Source organism: Pomacea canaliculata, linkage group LG9, assembly GCF_003073045.1.
Source record: "Pomacea canaliculata isolate SZHN2017 linkage group LG9, ASM307304v1, whole genome shotgun sequence".
In the NCBI taxonomy this organism is placed as follows: Eukaryota; Metazoa; Mollusca; class Gastropoda; order Architaenioglossa; family Ampullariidae; genus Pomacea; species Pomacea canaliculata.
This window is the reverse complement of record NC_037598.1, coordinates 11943752-11960836: the sequence shown is the minus strand read 5'-3', so window position 1 is coordinate 11960836 and position 17085 is coordinate 11943752. Positions and strand designations below refer to the sequence as shown.

General features: G+C 35.1%; 1 protein-coding gene across 5 annotated transcripts; it reads right to left on the bottom strand.

Annotated features, from left to right (window-relative positions):
* Window positions 1-60: 60 nt before the first annotated feature.
* On the bottom strand, window positions 61-15512 carry LOC112571693 (PX domain-containing protein kinase-like protein). Of its 5 annotated transcripts, none has more exons than XM_025250909.1 (15): window positions 15308-15511; window positions 14541-14729; window positions 14134-14230; window positions 13819-13899; window positions 13084-13157; window positions 12703-12777; window positions 12016-12259; window positions 11400-11524; window positions 10715-10832; window positions 10231-10309; window positions 9864-9990; window positions 9509-9592; window positions 8972-9086; window positions 6922-6961; window positions 4162-4299 (listed from the first exon to the last, which is right to left on the bottom strand). In XM_025250909.1, the coding sequence occupies exons 1-14, from the start codon at window positions 15407-15409 to the stop codon at window positions 6942-6944; spliced, it is 1530 nt and encodes a 509-aa protein (XP_025106694.1). In that variant the 5' UTR covers window positions 15410-15511; the 3' UTR covers window positions 4162-4299; window positions 6922-6941. The 5 variants fall into 5 exon arrangements, with proteins under 5 accessions (XP_025106692.1, XP_025106691.1, XP_025106694.1 ...); XM_025250910.1 differs by having other exon boundaries at window positions 4166-4299; window positions 6899-6961; XM_025250907.1 differs by lacking the exon at window positions 6922-6961 and having other exon boundaries at window positions 61-4287; window positions 15308-15512.
* Window positions 15513-17085: the final 1573 nt, after the last annotated feature.

Below are 17085 nucleotides of genomic sequence, written 5' to 3'. Positions count from 1 at the left end.
AATGATGTTGATGAACAGCAAACACAAGTTTAGTGAACATAAAGGTAACAATACGAAGAATGAACTTTTTAAACAGAAATTTATTTAACATAGTGAGTTAATTGCACAAGGTCTAAAACTGCCCAGGGTAACCATTTGGATTACCTCCCATCGCAAGACCTCCCTAGTCCAACATACTATTGGACTCTTCCGAAAATGTGATGAGACAATGATGTATCAAATGTGCAAAACTGAGAAATTCTTTTAAATAAACTAAACAAGTCTGATCAAGTCATCAGCAAGATTCCTGATAAGCTGTGCACATGCATTATGCACCTCTTAAGAACCAAAGTGCTGGTCACAACTGGCCTTTTTTTTTTCTTTTAATTACAGAATATATATTACACTGTAGACGTGTTCTTTCTGGAAAAGGTCTTTCAGATGTAAACCCCACTGCTAATTAGAAAACAGCATACATTCTCCAGCTGAAGAACTATACATTATTCACTAATATTAAATTATAATTTAAAATAAGTACTGGGGAATACATAGCACAGCTGTATGGCCTTTAAGATAGTATATTATTGATATTACCCGTGTGGATCAGGTTGCATGCTGACAAGTTTGATCTTATCAAATAATGAGGGTTGCATTTTTAGAAATTTATCCAGAAACTGGAATTTTGAGTACTGATTAATATAAAAAAATAAGCTTGATCACATATGGCAGAAATATTTTTATTAAGTTAAATACATGTTCCTTCAATCAAACTTTTCCCACCAATTCTTTTATGTCTGGGGGACATAATTCTTCATGTGCATAATACACAAACTGCATTTTAGGTTGAAAATAAGCATGCAGTTGTTTTCTGTGAATATCATCTCTCAAAAAAGCCAGAACACCGTTTTCCAGGACTGCTGCTCAACACAGATCCCAGAATGTACAGATTATTTTTTGATTCACATTATGCACATGAAAGGTGATTTGTTGGCTCACTAATTTATTCCATAACAAAATCCCTTCATCTCAATGACTTGATAATGTATGCAAATGGTAATTTCCTTATTAACAATTATCTTGCTCTTTCCATCTCACTCCATGACTGTCATAAAAATAAAAATACAACACAAAATATCCCAAACACAAAGTCAAGAAAGTACATGTAAATAAACCAAAACAAAAACAATTTCAGCCATAGTCAGAACAGGAATAGCTTGCTTGAAAATATAATAACAGGGTTCTGTAACAATATGAGTATGGAAATATATACACTGAATAATAACTCTTAGCATGAACAGGACTGTATTTCTGCAAAATTGCTGAATGCAACCATGTGTACAAATATAATGAGTAGGCCGTATCTCAGGCAGTATTTAGCTCAACTTTCTCTTTGTTAACTTTGAAATAAAGCTTAAAACAAGAGAAAAATCTCAATGGTCCACTGGAAATAACATGCCTATTAGGTAACTGAAGCAATCTCAAAGAATACAACAAAAAAACTCAAAGCATCACAGACCAATATGCTGATCCCACATTTCTATCACCCAAGGCACATAACACTTTAGGTGATGACAACTCACATTTAGTGGCATCAAAATCACAATAAAACATAGCTTTCTTTTACAAATATGCCCTGTTTCACTGAAAGACATACAACATGATGTTTAACACAAGCCACAGATAATTCATCTTGTAACATCTTTCCTAATATGCACATCACCGGACATTTTCATTATATGTTTGGACATTTTTAAATATATGTGCAGCACTGATATGCTCTGGTACTTAGCTGTGATGTACAAGACAATCCCATCTGTTGGTGTGACAAAAATTCTGATTCACCCAAAATGAAGGTATCACAGAAAATTTGGGAAAACAAGATATCATTCCAATCATTGGAAATAATCACAATCACCTGCTTATTTTCCCCATGTTGCATCTCAAATTTAATGGCCACATTGCTGAAGATTGCTCACCGGCTATGCAGGCAGACAATGCAGGTTATTTCTTCAGTTACGCTATTTTGAATGTGTCCTGCTAAACTGTCATTCAAGTCTATATTCATGTCTTCTTCTGTCACGTTTCTAGGGATCAGTTATTATTATGTTAAATGGTTTTGGAGACACACACTCATAAAGAATAATATGTCTGCTAAACTGTCTAATTTATCCCAGCATAAAATGCTTAGAACTATACATACATCTGGATGTGCATTCACAAGGTTGAAGCCAAGACTTGCTTGTCATGTTTAATCCAAAGCCTGTTTGCTGGTTGCATAAAGAGAAAACTCAATAAGTTCTTAAGCAGTCCATTTGACCAGCTTAAAAATATGCTTCCCATCATCAAATCTATTAAAGTAAAAATCTTAAATGGCTTTAATAGTTACATTATACCACTTACATTTAAGACATAGTGATAGTCTTGTGGGTTTATCGTGCTTTTCAGTGCAGATGCAAAGTGTGAACATCTCTGTTAACATTTGGCTCTGAAACCTAAGAGGACTTAACAAGCATACTGCACAGTCCTCAGTTAAATATCATTTTTGAAGAGCATCACACACAGAGTGCAAAGCACAAGCCTAGCTGTCAGAAGTGTCATAAATCTTGAACACTGTTGTGACCAAACTGCATTAACCCTTTATTATTCTTGGCAGTACATCTTTCAGGCTTTCAAGCTACACAATCTAAGAAGTTTTAGAAGAATGGCATCTGCACCAGGATGCATAGGTGTGAAAATATCACCCCCTGCCGTTACCAAGATACAGTAGAAGATACACAGATGCTGCCTCAGTCACATTTATATGATCATTCTGCTGCACCTAGACCGCAATGCTGCCCCAAGCACCTTTCTTCTACTGTTATCAATGGTCTGTAAAGCTGCCTGAACCACCTTTTACTGCTGCTTGGAGAAAGATCCTTCAATTACCAACAAACAACATGCTTAATTCTGCCTATAATTATTATTATTATTTTTTTTTTTGCATTCAAGGTGAGGTAAAAATATCACCCAGTCTGTATTCAAATAAGCTGAAAGAAAAAATATTATATGGTAGAGTTATAGAAAAATTGAAAATGAGTTTCAATATTGTCTGACACAAATCACAAGCAGGGTGTACAAAATGGCTTTTTATTAAAGATATGTTATTTTGTATTAGTGCTCAAAGTCTGAAGTACAGAGTATTGTATATCACTGTGGAAAAACGATCAATCTCAACAATAAAATTTTATAGACCATTACAATAAACAATAAGCAAAACTGCTAAATACAGTTTTGTTCCGATTTTGTTCTTTTCTCCACTATATCTGAGAGAAGAAAAGCAAAATTATGCAAATTAAACTATGTTCAGTGACATTTTTTAGCAGCAAGCAGGCTTACAGATGATCAATGAAGGGAATTTACTTTTACGAACTAATAATAAAACAACAAAAAAATACCATTCTCACTGATTTAGTCAGATTTATAACATCAACACAGTTAATTTTAAGAAGGGTGCAGATGGCTGTTATATAAAAAAAAAAACACCTGTCAACCATTTAGCATTAACCAATTACAGAAAGGGTTAAAACACAATGAATCAATGAAGCAGTATTTGCATATGATTTATGAGCCACAGATTCACAAATAACATCTCAACACTGTGGTACTTCAGGAAAAAAATAATGAACAAGCAACAAAAACAGACAGGTGCCTTTTGAACAAAATTTTCCCAGGTCAAAATACATTTTTAACAAATGATGAAAATAATTTAATGTAGGCAAAAGACTGCATACATGTAAAAAAAAAAACAATCTACTGGAATATTCATTCGCATGCCTTTAAAATGCATATTTGGACGATAAACGTACAGCACAGACATAATCAATATTAAATATCAATAAACACAAAATTAAAAGAAAATGAGAATTAAAAGTTTGAGCCCACTTTACATACTGCCTGTTGAAATAACAAAGCTATCTTTAACATCATTTTAAAGACAAACTGTAACTCAATGAAGATTGTTTCATACACAAGTACCTTCTTGTGTCTATCTACCTCAAACAAGATTGATGAAGCATGTGTATTTATTTTAAATCCGCATGACAACAGATGTTCGTGGTGTGCAGATGCACTGCAGCTACAACTTAGGTCCACTGCGGTCATTGGTCAACGATTTCTTAAGACTATTTTTGGAGAAACCTGTGATAGAGCTTAGAAGAGCACCACGGCCTGAGCTGCTAGATCCAGGTGAAGGTGCAGGTGGAAAGCTTGCTGCTGGTGGTGGTGGTGGTGGTGGCGGTGGTGGAGGAGCACTTGGGGGAGGAGGTGGTGCTGGTGGGACTCCTGAAAAAAAAAGAATCAAACAATGCCGAAGTTCAAGAAGGCATTTAATGCATACAACTGGGAGAAACATCAGCACCATCTTGTTTACTTTTTAACAAGAATGACTATTAGAACTGAATTAAAAACTTATCAGAAGTGATATTTTTAAGTTGTTAAAACATGAAATTGTATGAAAATTAAGTCAAAAGAAATCTGCAATAACAGAAAAATCTTATAACACCCCCACCCCCACCAGTTCATTTATAGTCCTTTCCCAGCACTAGCTGGGCTCAAAAAGCTACATGATACACCACACATGACACAACACAGATATATAGTACCCCGTAAACAGGTGTCAAATCCACAGAAGTATACGGGAGCCCAGATACAACCCCATGACACCCAATTTTTCACTGTTGTGGTGTCAGGCACTTTAGCCAATGCACCACAACTGCCCCAAATCTAGCTTTGTGTTGATGTTATGAAGAATATAAAAAGCATTTTGAACCTAAACACACTATAGGACACAGTGCTTACATAGTGAAAATCTTAAAAACTATGGTGACTGCAGACTATGATAACTATAAAAAGACGAGAAGTTATCAAACAGCTTCTGGTAGTCCTTTGGTTCTTCCAGCTGCTGCCTCAAATACTTTTTTAAAAAATCATCAAGGAAGCAGGGATTTCCTTTAACTCATTTTTGTCACCCATTTAGCTAACCATATCTTTGATGAAATCAACTCTTTACTATACACTACTGCTATCATACAAATAGTCACATTTGAAAAATACACTGTATCACTCAAAACTCATTTTTCATTTCATCTTTCAGTAAGGTTCCTCATCCTATATTATAACTGCCATGCTTTCTATTTTTTTAACTGTATTTTTTTAACTATATTAAGCCCTTTGCCTTGGCTTGTTTTCTGCTACAACACTGAATTCAGGTGGTATGACCAGTAACAAAATACACAGTTTAGTGATATAATTAAAATCCATGCAAAAAAAAAAAAAAACCTCCAAAAGCAGGCATATTCTTACTATATCAAGCATGTATAAAACATACTTATAATTTCCTTCCAAATAGTTGTACATACACATTAACCTAATAATGTTAAGTGCATACTACAAAAAGTTTGAGATTATAATCTCTGTAATGTAGAATCCCAGTAGTAATAAGAAATTTCAGTTCTTCAACGTGGTCAAGTATGCCTCAAGATATGAAACATCAAAATTGCCTGTCAATCGTAGTATTGCAAGAAAGGAAAACAAAAATACATTCTGTATTCAACTATTTAACTGTCAAACTGAATTAAAAAGATGTTAGGTATAATTCACTCATTTGATTTATTCAGTTTTACAATAACTCCAGAGAACACTATCTTACTGACAGCTAATTGTACACTTGTGATTAATTTATTACATGTGGTAAGTAATAAGCACACAATCAAAGTGTTCCTGTTAAAAGATCTTGAAGCACGCAACTTCAGCAAAGTTATAAAAGAATATAATTTCTATAACCTACTAATACATATTGTTACCTTTAAAAAGCACACCTCTGCTGTACTTAACCAAGATCATTATTAAAAAGTTTTCTCAAGTATTTTCATAGCAGCTCATTCTTGCTTAGATTTTAGACAAGATGTAAGTTTCTCTGACTTCTACTGTATGAAACCACATGCAGAAGGATCCACCCAACCATAGGCTACACAATGAAGAATACACCAATAAAACCAAACTCCTTTAAAAAATACAAGATGTATAAACAAACTACAGCCCCCAAATAAAGCAGGTTTATGGCACATAATCCCTTTCATGTGAATAAACAATTTTGACAAAATTTTTATTTGGACTTTGTAAACTGAACTGTTTGCTCTCTTTGCTTGTTTTCCACTAAGAATCTCACCAAGAGTGTAGCGCCTTTGCAATGTCAAATAACAGCTGAAAGAACTATAATCCCAAACAGCCTACATATCGTATAGCTAACGAAGAACACTGAGACATTAACATCAGCAAGTTCATGCTGCTAGCATGCTGTTTCACAACAGTGACATCAGCAAGTTCTCCGCCTAGCGCAGTTTGTATTTACATATCACATGCACATACCCTACAGAACACCAGAGTTTTGAACTGCTGTGTAGAAGATATGAATTTACAAGAAAGAGTTAAAGGCTGCTATATACATATCTGCCCATGTTCCCCCACCCCACCAAAATCAATAGGGAGAGAATTCAAATTTTATTCTCTCATCACAAACTCTTTCACGCACACAAATCCCGACCAGTATAAATAATAACAAGCAAGACAAAAGCCAACATGCAATATTATATACAACCAATATTATATATAATCTGCATGCCTCCTTGATATATGACAGTCTAAAAGCATGGTGTCTTTGATTATAAGACCCTGACATTCTAGTATATTTTCAATATTTCTTGTATAGTATGCTCAAAGAGAGAGGGAAAAATCTGTGAGGCAACGAATCAAGTCCCATGTAAAAATATCAAAATATAGTTCATTGAAGCAGCATTCAACATATACATAATTAAGAAGGAAAACCAAGCTGTAGCACAAGCCAACAACAGCAATAGTGGCAGAGTTACAGGCTGATACTTATAGATTGTGCACGTGTGAGAATACCATGGCTATGTGGAGAAAGGTCATCTGCTGGCTCCACCCTCTGCCACACCACAAGATCAGGGCAGCATAGTAAAAAAAACTGACCAAGTGACAATTGCCACAATTCACTATATGTAACAATACATACATTTCTGTGATCAGTACGTTTAAGATTATTTTATGAGACAGAAGCAGGGGAGAAGAGTGAAAGTATTTGTAAGCTAATTTGTTTTATCTCTTATTACCCTAACATAGAGGTAGCATTTTAAAATGCATCTCAAAAGCATTTTATGATTATGTAACTACTTTAAAACATTCACTGGAAGTAAAGATTTGGTCTGAGAAAATACAAATGTGCTGTCCTAATATAGATAATCTGAATAAACTTTGCACTAGAAAAAAAATCACAAAGGAAAAATATCCTCTCATTGATAGCTAAATTTAAATATATTATTTATTAAAAAAAAACTAAAATGCTTATAGAAAAATAACAAAAATTGAAAATGTGGAAGCAAACATTCTCACCAAAGAACAACAGAAAGTCCAGAATAATAATGTTGATGAATGAGAAAACAATATAGACTACTTATGCACAAGCAGAAGGATATTAGATACCACATTCAAAGCAGAAAATGTGACAGCTCTTTCCAGACACCTGCATCCTCCTAAAAAAATCAAAGGGTCTGCTCCAACCTTTTAACTACTTTTTTGTCAGAATGAGAAAACAGGAGGCAAAATAAACAACTCCCAAATTATTTCAGTCTACAGTGAAAAATAAAATTTTTCTTGTAAACTGCCTTTCTTCTAGAATTAATGACCTGATCATAGGAGTCTAAGGGCTACAACTGCTCTTTAACCAAATGAACTTTGCCCTGGGCAATAGGGAAAACAGCAGTCCCAAAGCTAGAGTGTCTCCCCCTTAAGGGTTCAACAGTCTTTTTGTCAGTCCTCAAGGCTGAAGCTGGGAGGGCATCTGCGTCAGGTTGTCTGGTAAGCATTAAAGCAAGATGATCTACAAGAAATATTTTATTCCTTTAACTTTACCACACGAACTGATCATACGAAAATACCTATTAGGAGGAGGACTCTGCCAACCACCTTCGCTGATGCAATACGTACCTGTAGAATTAGGCCATAACATGATGACCAGCCGAAATCGGGCTGACAAGGTGCAGGATGGCAGAATGAGCAGACAGGTTATGGAGGCAGAACGTTCTAAGGTGGAGTCTTAGTGCCACTCCACAGAGATCATTATGTCCGCGGGGAAAACAAACTGTGGGTGCAACAATGGCTTTTGCCAGTCAAAATTCTCGGTGGCCGCAAAGGCTCAGATGAGTGTAATGCAGTAAAGGTTCAAACAGAATGTGAAGTAGAGAGAGAAAGCACCCACATATTCCGTCCAACCTGCACAATGTCACAGCAAATGTGAGTTTAAGAACAGAAGCAGCACAACCTGCAGAAGGGGTGAGTATAAGCTGGCCTTAGACTTCGCCTGACGACAATATGAACAAAAGGCTGCCATTTTGATGTTTTGTGAAGCCAGCAGCAGACGAAAAATCGTAAGAATTCTGCTCCCTCTCTTCAGCTGCTGTTTGTGTTGTTTGTGTTTCGTTCTATCTGTTCAACTTCTCTCTTTTCACTTCTTGCCTGTTAGTTCAGCCAACACAAGAAGATGAGTTCACACAATGTAGTTATTGAAGTGAATGTTGCTGTACACATATGTGTAGTCTCAAATACCAAACAAAAAGACTCCTGAACCCAGGAAAGTTTTTTTTTTCAAAGTTATCTGAAGGCAGAACTCAGCTTAAGAGAGAGAGCACTCTAGCTTTGGGACTGCTGTTTACCCTATTGCCCAGGGCAAAATTTGTTTGGTTAAAGAGCAGTTATAGCCCTTAAACTCCTATGGTCAGGTCATCTGGTAAGTTAAAGAACAAAAATGCTACCTCCATGAAATAAAAACAGAACAAAAAAAATGTATTCTGGTCCCTCCTAGGTGTCTTTCAAGAGGAATTAGGAATCATAGTGTTCAACCATGTTCAATGAATTCAAAAACAAAATCAGTATAACTCACCTACACCTGGTGTAATGTCAGCAGATGGTGGTGAAACACTTGGTGATGTTGGTGTCTTTGGTGCTGTAGGTGTTGTCGGTGTAAGGGGCTCAGGATCTCCATTTTCCATTGCTTTCTGTAGATATATATATATACAGATAAAATATTTACTTACATGCACATCAGTACACAATAAGTTTTTTCCCTTCTCTCTGCAGGTGCATCTCTTTCAAAAACCAGCAGCATGTGATACACTTTGACCCTTAAATTAAGCAAGAAATAAATGTCCATGCACTTCCTGATGCAACTTTGTGAACAGCAAACTTTATTCCATAGGAATAGAGATATTTTTCATAGGTTTCCATTTAAAAAATATACTGGAAAAATATATTTTTGACATAGGCTGAAAATTGCCTAAATTAAATCAAGCTATAACGTTTTTAGGAATGCATGATTTGTCTAAGGCAGGTTACCAAAAACCTAAGGCTGTGACGATGATCATCCTTGGAAACATGAAGCTAATAATTCAACTTTTTTAAAGCCTCAATATATTCTCACCTTTCTTGATCTTCTGCGTTTTTTCTTTTCCTCTTCTGACATGTGAAACTCTTTTGCCTTAGAAACACGACGCACTTGATGAATCTAAGAAAATAAAGAACAATTTACTTAAAAGTACTCAAAACTGCTTCATAGTGTATACCTCAAATCATGGTTTAAAAATATCTACTTTAAAAGAAGTAATTGGAAAATATTGTAAGCCCCAGAAAAGTGTATTATATAATTTGCAACAAGAATGTTGGATGCGCTTGCCACTAAACTAATTAATACACATTTAATTCTACTCATTCAAATAGATTCTCTCCCCTCAAAGAACCAGAGACTGGAAAAGCATTCAGAAGGAAAGACATCCTACAATCTTCTGCTCTTCATGCAGCCTCTTTTCAACTTCTTCCCTTGCAGAGCGTAAGAACTCCTTTAGTTTGCTAGGAATTTTCAAGACTGGCTTGTCTGTTACTGGTAGCACCACTCCACTGAACAGGCTGCAGCAGACAATAGAAATCAATAAACTAACAAAATATTACTCCAAGGGAATTCTTTTTTTTTGTGTGTTTGTATTCAGAACCTCTGAACAACATGCATGTCACAAAGATGGAATAATATTTTCTGGATATGTAAAGCAGCTGCTGTTGGGATGTATAATAATATTTATGGTACTGGGGATGTGGGTTTAAAGTTAGACTCTCTTTGTACTGCTGACAAAAATGCATCAAAGAACTGACGGGTGCAGAAGTAGGTCAGAAACTTGAGGCAAACCATTCTTGCATGCCTCTGTAGTCAGTATGGATTCCAGCACAGATCCTGCACAGCAAGGTCAAGGAACTACTTTTTTTACTTCTCAAAGTGCAAAGAAAAGATCTTTTTCAGTCTTATCATAAAATAATAACAAATTATGTTTCATGAACTTTATGGATAAAAACAACCAAAAAACCCCTAAAAATTCATCATTAAGGAAATTATGTTACTTGGAATATCATACATGAGCAAGCATTATCAAACACTAAGCATCATACACATGTGATACAAGAATAGTTATAATCTCAAAGACATAAAGGTTACAATCTCAAAGACATAAAGGTTACAATCTTAAAGACATGCCTTGTTCCAGGAATGGAGAGGAAAATGGAAATCATCAACAGAGCTTTTTTATCAATTTCACATTTTTGCAATAAGAACACAAAATGTATGAAAATAGCATGAACTCACGTATCTGTGCTGGACAAGATGGTGGGAAAGAATCACAAGTTGGCTCATTTAACTGAGTGCCAAAGGTCATCTCATATAGCAGGTGCCCAAAACAGTACACATCAATTAGTTCCAATGTCTGCAAAATGTTTTTAAACATTAAATGAAAAGCAAAGAGTTCAGTCAAAAGTATTTTAACATTTTATTTTCAATAGTTTGAAACTGTGCACGTCAAAGGAGCCAAAGAACTTCCTATCATAGTTTATAAATCTTTCATTTCTGGTTTCCTTTTTGACAGCTCATTGAAAAATTCACAAAGCCAATTTCTTGTTAACTTCTTAATCACTGTATCTAGGTCCATAGCACACTATCACAATGAACTGTTTTCCCAGCTGACTACGAAGACAGATGAAAAAAAAAGTTACGCAGTGTACATATGAACAGTAATAGGTCCATGTATTTATGTCAGTAGGCATAGATTTCTGTCAGTCCTTAGAAATCCAAAACCTAATCATGATTTTGCTCATATGAGACAATTATAAATAAAAACGTAACAGTTGTTAGTAGAGAAAATAATGGAGTCTAGAATCTAAGTATAGAAAAAGAGAAAATTCCTTATGCAGATTGGTGGATGGCATTTTTGTACTTGATTATCAGTCACATCAGAAAAAAGAGCTGCCCCATAGAAGTTCTTGTCTATTCTCACCTGGATTTTTCGGAACTGTGTGTAGAATGGTCGATAATAAGATGGTACTCCAAGCATCCAGTTTTCTATATCCAATAAACAGCAGGTTTTTCCATCCACCACAACATTGCCCGCATGAAGATGACCTAATACATGATTAAGACCTTATTCCAATGTAAGGCATCTTCATATCTTGGTTCAGGCAAAGATTGCAAATTATTAAATGGCATCTGGTAGACAACATTTGATGACCATGAAGAATACAACCGTGTATCGATATACCAAAAAACCCCCATCCCTATCCATTTAGTCTTTCTTGTCTCATGCATGAAGCCTCCACCACACACATACAGCAAATCAGCAATCACAAAATAATAAGCAGCATGTGATTTATATAGCACATAATCACACTCAATAAGGAGCATGAGTGTGCAATTTTATAGCACATAATCATGATCAATAAGTAGCAGATATGGAAAGAATACAAATGACAAAGGAGAGACACAACTATGCACACAATAAGTAAAAGACAAATATAAAAGACACACAGAGGAATCAGATAACAAACAGTAAGAATGAAGAGTATCATAAATCTCCAAAATAATAATACATTTTAAAGAATTATATGTGGACTGACCATAGGGAAATCCTTTCTCATGCAAAAATTTGAGTGTCTCCAGAATCTGACGACCAAAGTTTTGTATTTGCTCCATGTTCAGGGTAGACATAAGCTTGGGCCTAGCATACTTTTTCAAGTAGTGTCCCTTAAATTTGCACCGACAAATCATGTCTCTCAGGCTCCCAGCTTCATGCAAAGGTCGTATCATAAGACCTCCTGTCTCATTGACGGTTGCAAACTCAGTAGGGAAGATGTTTGGATGCTGAGAAACATTTATTCATCATCACTCAATTATTAAAATGTTAAAATAAACTAAATTACAGAATATATTAGTATTAAATGAAAAAGACAGCAAGCTAAAATGAAAGAAAAAGAAATGCAGATGCACACATTTTCAATTATTTCCTCCTTATTTTAAAATAGCATACCACACCAATTAAATAAAACAGTTTGTAATTGAATAATTACAGTGAAATGTTAACAGCCAGATTACTGGGGTGTAATTATGTACACACTTGATCATATGGAAACATAATAAAGAAAACAATCTTTTATGATATACAGCCTGTGCATTTTTCATAATATAAAGTTATACTTAGCTAATGTAAAGCTTTATATATATATGTAACACAGTAGATCTGTTTCAAATGCTGGACAATATTTTAAAAATACACAGTGATCTAAAATAATCATCATATTCTCTACCCTTATGTTAGGAAGAACTTTAATTAATGCTGTCAATTCTTTCTCTGGTATGAATTTGTCTGGACCGAAATCTGTCTGGAAAAAGAAAAGAATAATAAAAAAAAAAAACTTTTAAAAAATCAGAAAATGAAGTTAATGTGAAAACAATGTTTATATCTGCCTCTTCTCAATATCTTAAGAAAATAATCAAGAATAAAAACATTTTAAATATTTATTATCTATGGCAACTATATTTAGGCAAAGGAGAAATAGTCTGATATCATTAATCAGACTAATCTATCTAGAACAACAAGTACGGTGGATGGAACTATGTAAATATATATTTTCTAATATGCTTGACAGAAATATTTCTAAAATATATAAGTAAAAATAAATACCAACCCATGAAAGCATCAAAGTAACCTTGGGTTTGGCAGTGGTCTGAATTTGAATATGTTGTTTTCGTATTCGCCATCCTAAGTAGCAAAACTCATATGAATTAGTAACAATATTCATCAAAATAAATGTTATAATAAAAATCATAAATTTGCTATGATCTGTTTACGGATGTGGAAAACTAAGCTGTATATCCACAAGATAGTCTATATACCATAGAGGCACTACGGTCTAACATTAGATATAGATTGGATATATTTGCCCCCTACCCACTGTTAAATCCATTCAATGTGGACTAAAAACACATCTCTTCCTTAGACATTACTCCTAACATCAGTCCACATAATGATAATCTGTGTTCAAACCCCCATTTTTTTAATCTTATTGGATGCTTCCCTACTCATCTTTCTTTGAAGAATCACAATACTCCCAGGTCTTGTTACCCAATTCCTCTTTGCATTTTCTCTTTTTGTCTTTTATTAGTTATTAGTAATGTTTATCCTTCTGTCCTTCATATGTTGTCTATATATCATTCTTGTCTCAAGATCTAAGAGCATCCTCCTTATGAACATGAGTATGCACTATATAAATCATGCATTGTTTATTATTATTATTATTAGATATTAAAATACCATAACACTGTTAAGATTGCTGTTTTCAGCTTTTCTGGTGCTTTTATTGTGTTGAGGTCAATATTTCAGGCAACTGTTTTGTTTTTATCATCTGGAAATCTGTTCATACCTATATCTCTTAAAGGCTCAACAACTTCCCATCTCTGGTTTTCTGAACGGAATATCATGGAGACATGCTGAAGTGCCGACTCTGAAGTATGAAAACAATTTCAATAACTTAATTCTTATAATTCAAATAAAAAATAATTTAATATGACATTATAGTACTATCTCCAAAATGACTTTTTCAACAAGGAAATACTACTAATCAGTGACAATAACTTTTTCAAAAGAACAAATTGTCAGTTTCTATAACATGAATAATTCTATCATTTGATCATTCATACTAATTTTAATATTGGAAAAGACTTTATTTTACACTTACCCACATAACTAAAAGAGTAATTGTTGGGATCAAAGAATTGCTTGGAATGTATACTGCTACACAAAATGGGGTTGTTGATCACTGCGTTCAGAAACTCCTGTAACAATTTATTTACATGTTACTTGAATGTTCCACTAAACTGCAAACTAAAAAGATAATAAGCAACCAAAACACAGTCCATTGCTAAAATATGGCTAATGAATAATGTCATTTGATCACTTAAAGGACACCTCATTTAAATATTTAATATACGAATAACTGTAGAAAAAGAAATGTTGGATTTTATTTTTTCATTTGCACAGGCCTGCTGCCATCTGTTTTGGCAATAATTAATTTGATTTTCGAGGAATCTTTTGACCTAAAACATAAACTAAATTTGTCAAAAATAATTGGAAATGCATGCTTACCTGTAAGCCATTTTGTCTAACAGCAATGAAGTCTCTGTCAAAGTTGCCGAACACCTTCTTTGGTGGCAACGGCAGCTCAATTTGTGAAATCTTCAGTTGTGCATCAAGGTTGACAAAATCACTATAGCGACGAATGATCTGCCATGAATTTTCCTTCAAAGGTCCTCGTTGAACACGAATCACGTATTCCTGCAGTTTTCCAATGTTTTTATATATATGTAAAAAATAATAGTCGATCTTTCCATAATATACTGTGACAATGAACAAACAGAAATCCTTGCTCCATGTCATTGTCTTTGAGTTAAAAAATACTATGCCGTAGGCTTTGACTTTGTGTATGTACCATGGACTACCATGAACGATCGAGGTATCTACAATATCTGCCAAATACCAGGTGGGAAATATGCTATCACACCATTTATCACACAATTTGAAATGTCTGCAATATGAAACTTTCGGCGTGTCTGGTAATGTTTTCTGAATAATCGGTATGCGTATCCAAATCAAATTAAGGTATACAAATTACAATTATATGACGTGAAGTATACTTGAAAGATCTGGATCTTCGCCCATTCAGTCAAACCTTTTTTCACGAAAACGAGGGAGATTCGCTTTTAAAGTTATCTCTTTTATGATCCTTCTAAATATTGTAATATAGATTCGATTTTGAAAATCTTAGTTTTATTCCACGACGGATTACGGATCTTAGTTTTGAAAAAAAAAATTAACAAAACAATCTCACGTGAAGCAGTTTTAACTCTACTTACGACATGATCATCTTGTTTCTGGGCTGTTTCTATACAAGCAGATAATGGCACAGTGTCGTCTAATGTTACTTTTGATTGCTGCTTTTTTTCAAACACATTCATTTTCTTTCTGTGGTGTTTGTGTTGACGCCCTCCTAATCATTTTCGATTTATGATCGTCGGGGGCGTACCAATTTAGCTGCCGTAAAGCGATCGTAACGCCACGCTTTCAGGTAGCTGCAAATATCTCGTTTATTATTATTAATAATAATTAATTTGACTACAGATTTAATTTTCATAATTTGTACGACAAAAAAATTTACTTGCTGATGGATAAATCGTTATACGCTAAAGTTTTTAAACTAAGCAGGGAAATTCGATCGAGGACGGTGGGTGACGGTGTAGGGTCAGGGGTATTGCGCGGTACTTTTCAAACTTTTTACGTTTTCCCTTTGTATTTCCTGATGTTCAAACGCCAGCACAATGAGGTTTTAATATGGGGCTAAACACATTGGATGAGGGAGCTAAGATTAATATTACTAGACGAACAGGAAGCTGGTCAAGTGCCGAGCGCTTTTTCCCATAAGATTTATATTGCAAATGTAAATTAATTGTTCATCCGGTACCCACCAAGTGACAACTATATAATATATCTTGTAGTATTCAGAGTAAATAGTAATTCAAAGTAGGACATTTATGGTCAGTGTGATTGATATTTTTCGAATAATTGGCGACCATCATAAAGTCAAATTCCTCGTGTACTATCGATCACTTTGATTAATAAATGAATTATTATTATTTGTTTTAAAAAAAGAGGGGTACTTGTGTTTTAATTGTTTCATTGAAAAATACAATGTTAGTCATTACTATGGTCAAACAATACTAGAATATCATCAGTATGGGACAGCAGAAACGTCAGCTTCACCACCAGATACAGGCTGTACAAGTCCCTCATCGTCCCCATCCTGCTGCACGGGTGTGAAAAGTGGACCAAAAAATTTGCGTTAGCAAAGAAAAAAAATTGTCTGCAGAACGGACAATGAAAGACTTGTTAAACATAGTACATGGCCGTCCCAGTTGCTGTTTCTCATCGAGTCCTCTCGACGTGTACCGGCGGGTCAGTCCCACGGGTGGGCAGACTTAATTGCTTCTGGTCCGGATGGTGCCAGTTAAGATGAAGAACATGCCCTGATATAGCCTTAGCAGCTGACTCGGCATAAAACACTAATTCCTCCCCCCTCTCCCTAATTGTTTGACCCTGAAGCGTCGGGGGTAAGCGTGACGTTTCATGCAGGTTTTAGCACGGTAGTCGAGTGTCGAGCACCGAAACATAATTTTCTCAAAAATATTGGTCGAGGACCAATGTTCGAGCACGGAGCAGTGCAAGTGCCAAGTACCCATGCACAGTGATGCTGATGGGGTGATGAGGGAGAAGGGTTTTTTAATGTCTTCACAAAACTTATGAACACCGAAATCAGCCACCAGTCTCAGATGACGGGACGTAGTTTATACACGTCCCCCATGATTGTTTACTAATGAATTTTACGCCGTTAGAAAGACTCGAAGAATTTAACGAGGAGATAATATACAGTGCACTTGGTGTTACCCAACACAAGTCGCCGGCGACAGCTCTCCATGTGGGACGATGGACTCGATCCTAACAGTCCCCGACGACAGTCAACAGTTCGCAATCTAGGACAGTGCACGGTATTAATGCAATCTCTGACGACAACATTCCATATTGGGGTCAAGCGCTATTACCCAGGGTAGTTTAAGAATAAGCAAGGTGCAAACGAGGT

Coding starts and splice junctions, on each gene's coding strand:
- LOC112571693 (XM_025250906.1), bottom strand. CDS start 15,409: ATGAATGTGTTTGAAAAAAAGCAGCAATCAAAAGTAACATTAGACGAC. Junction 10,310..10,714: donor ATCTTGTCCAGCACAGATAC/GTGAGTTCATGC, acceptor CTTGCTGTGCAG/GATCTGTGCTGGAATCCATA. Junction 9,087..9,508: donor AACGCAGAAGATCAAGAAAG/GTGAGAATATAT, acceptor ATATATCTACAG/AAAGCAATGGAAAATGGAGA.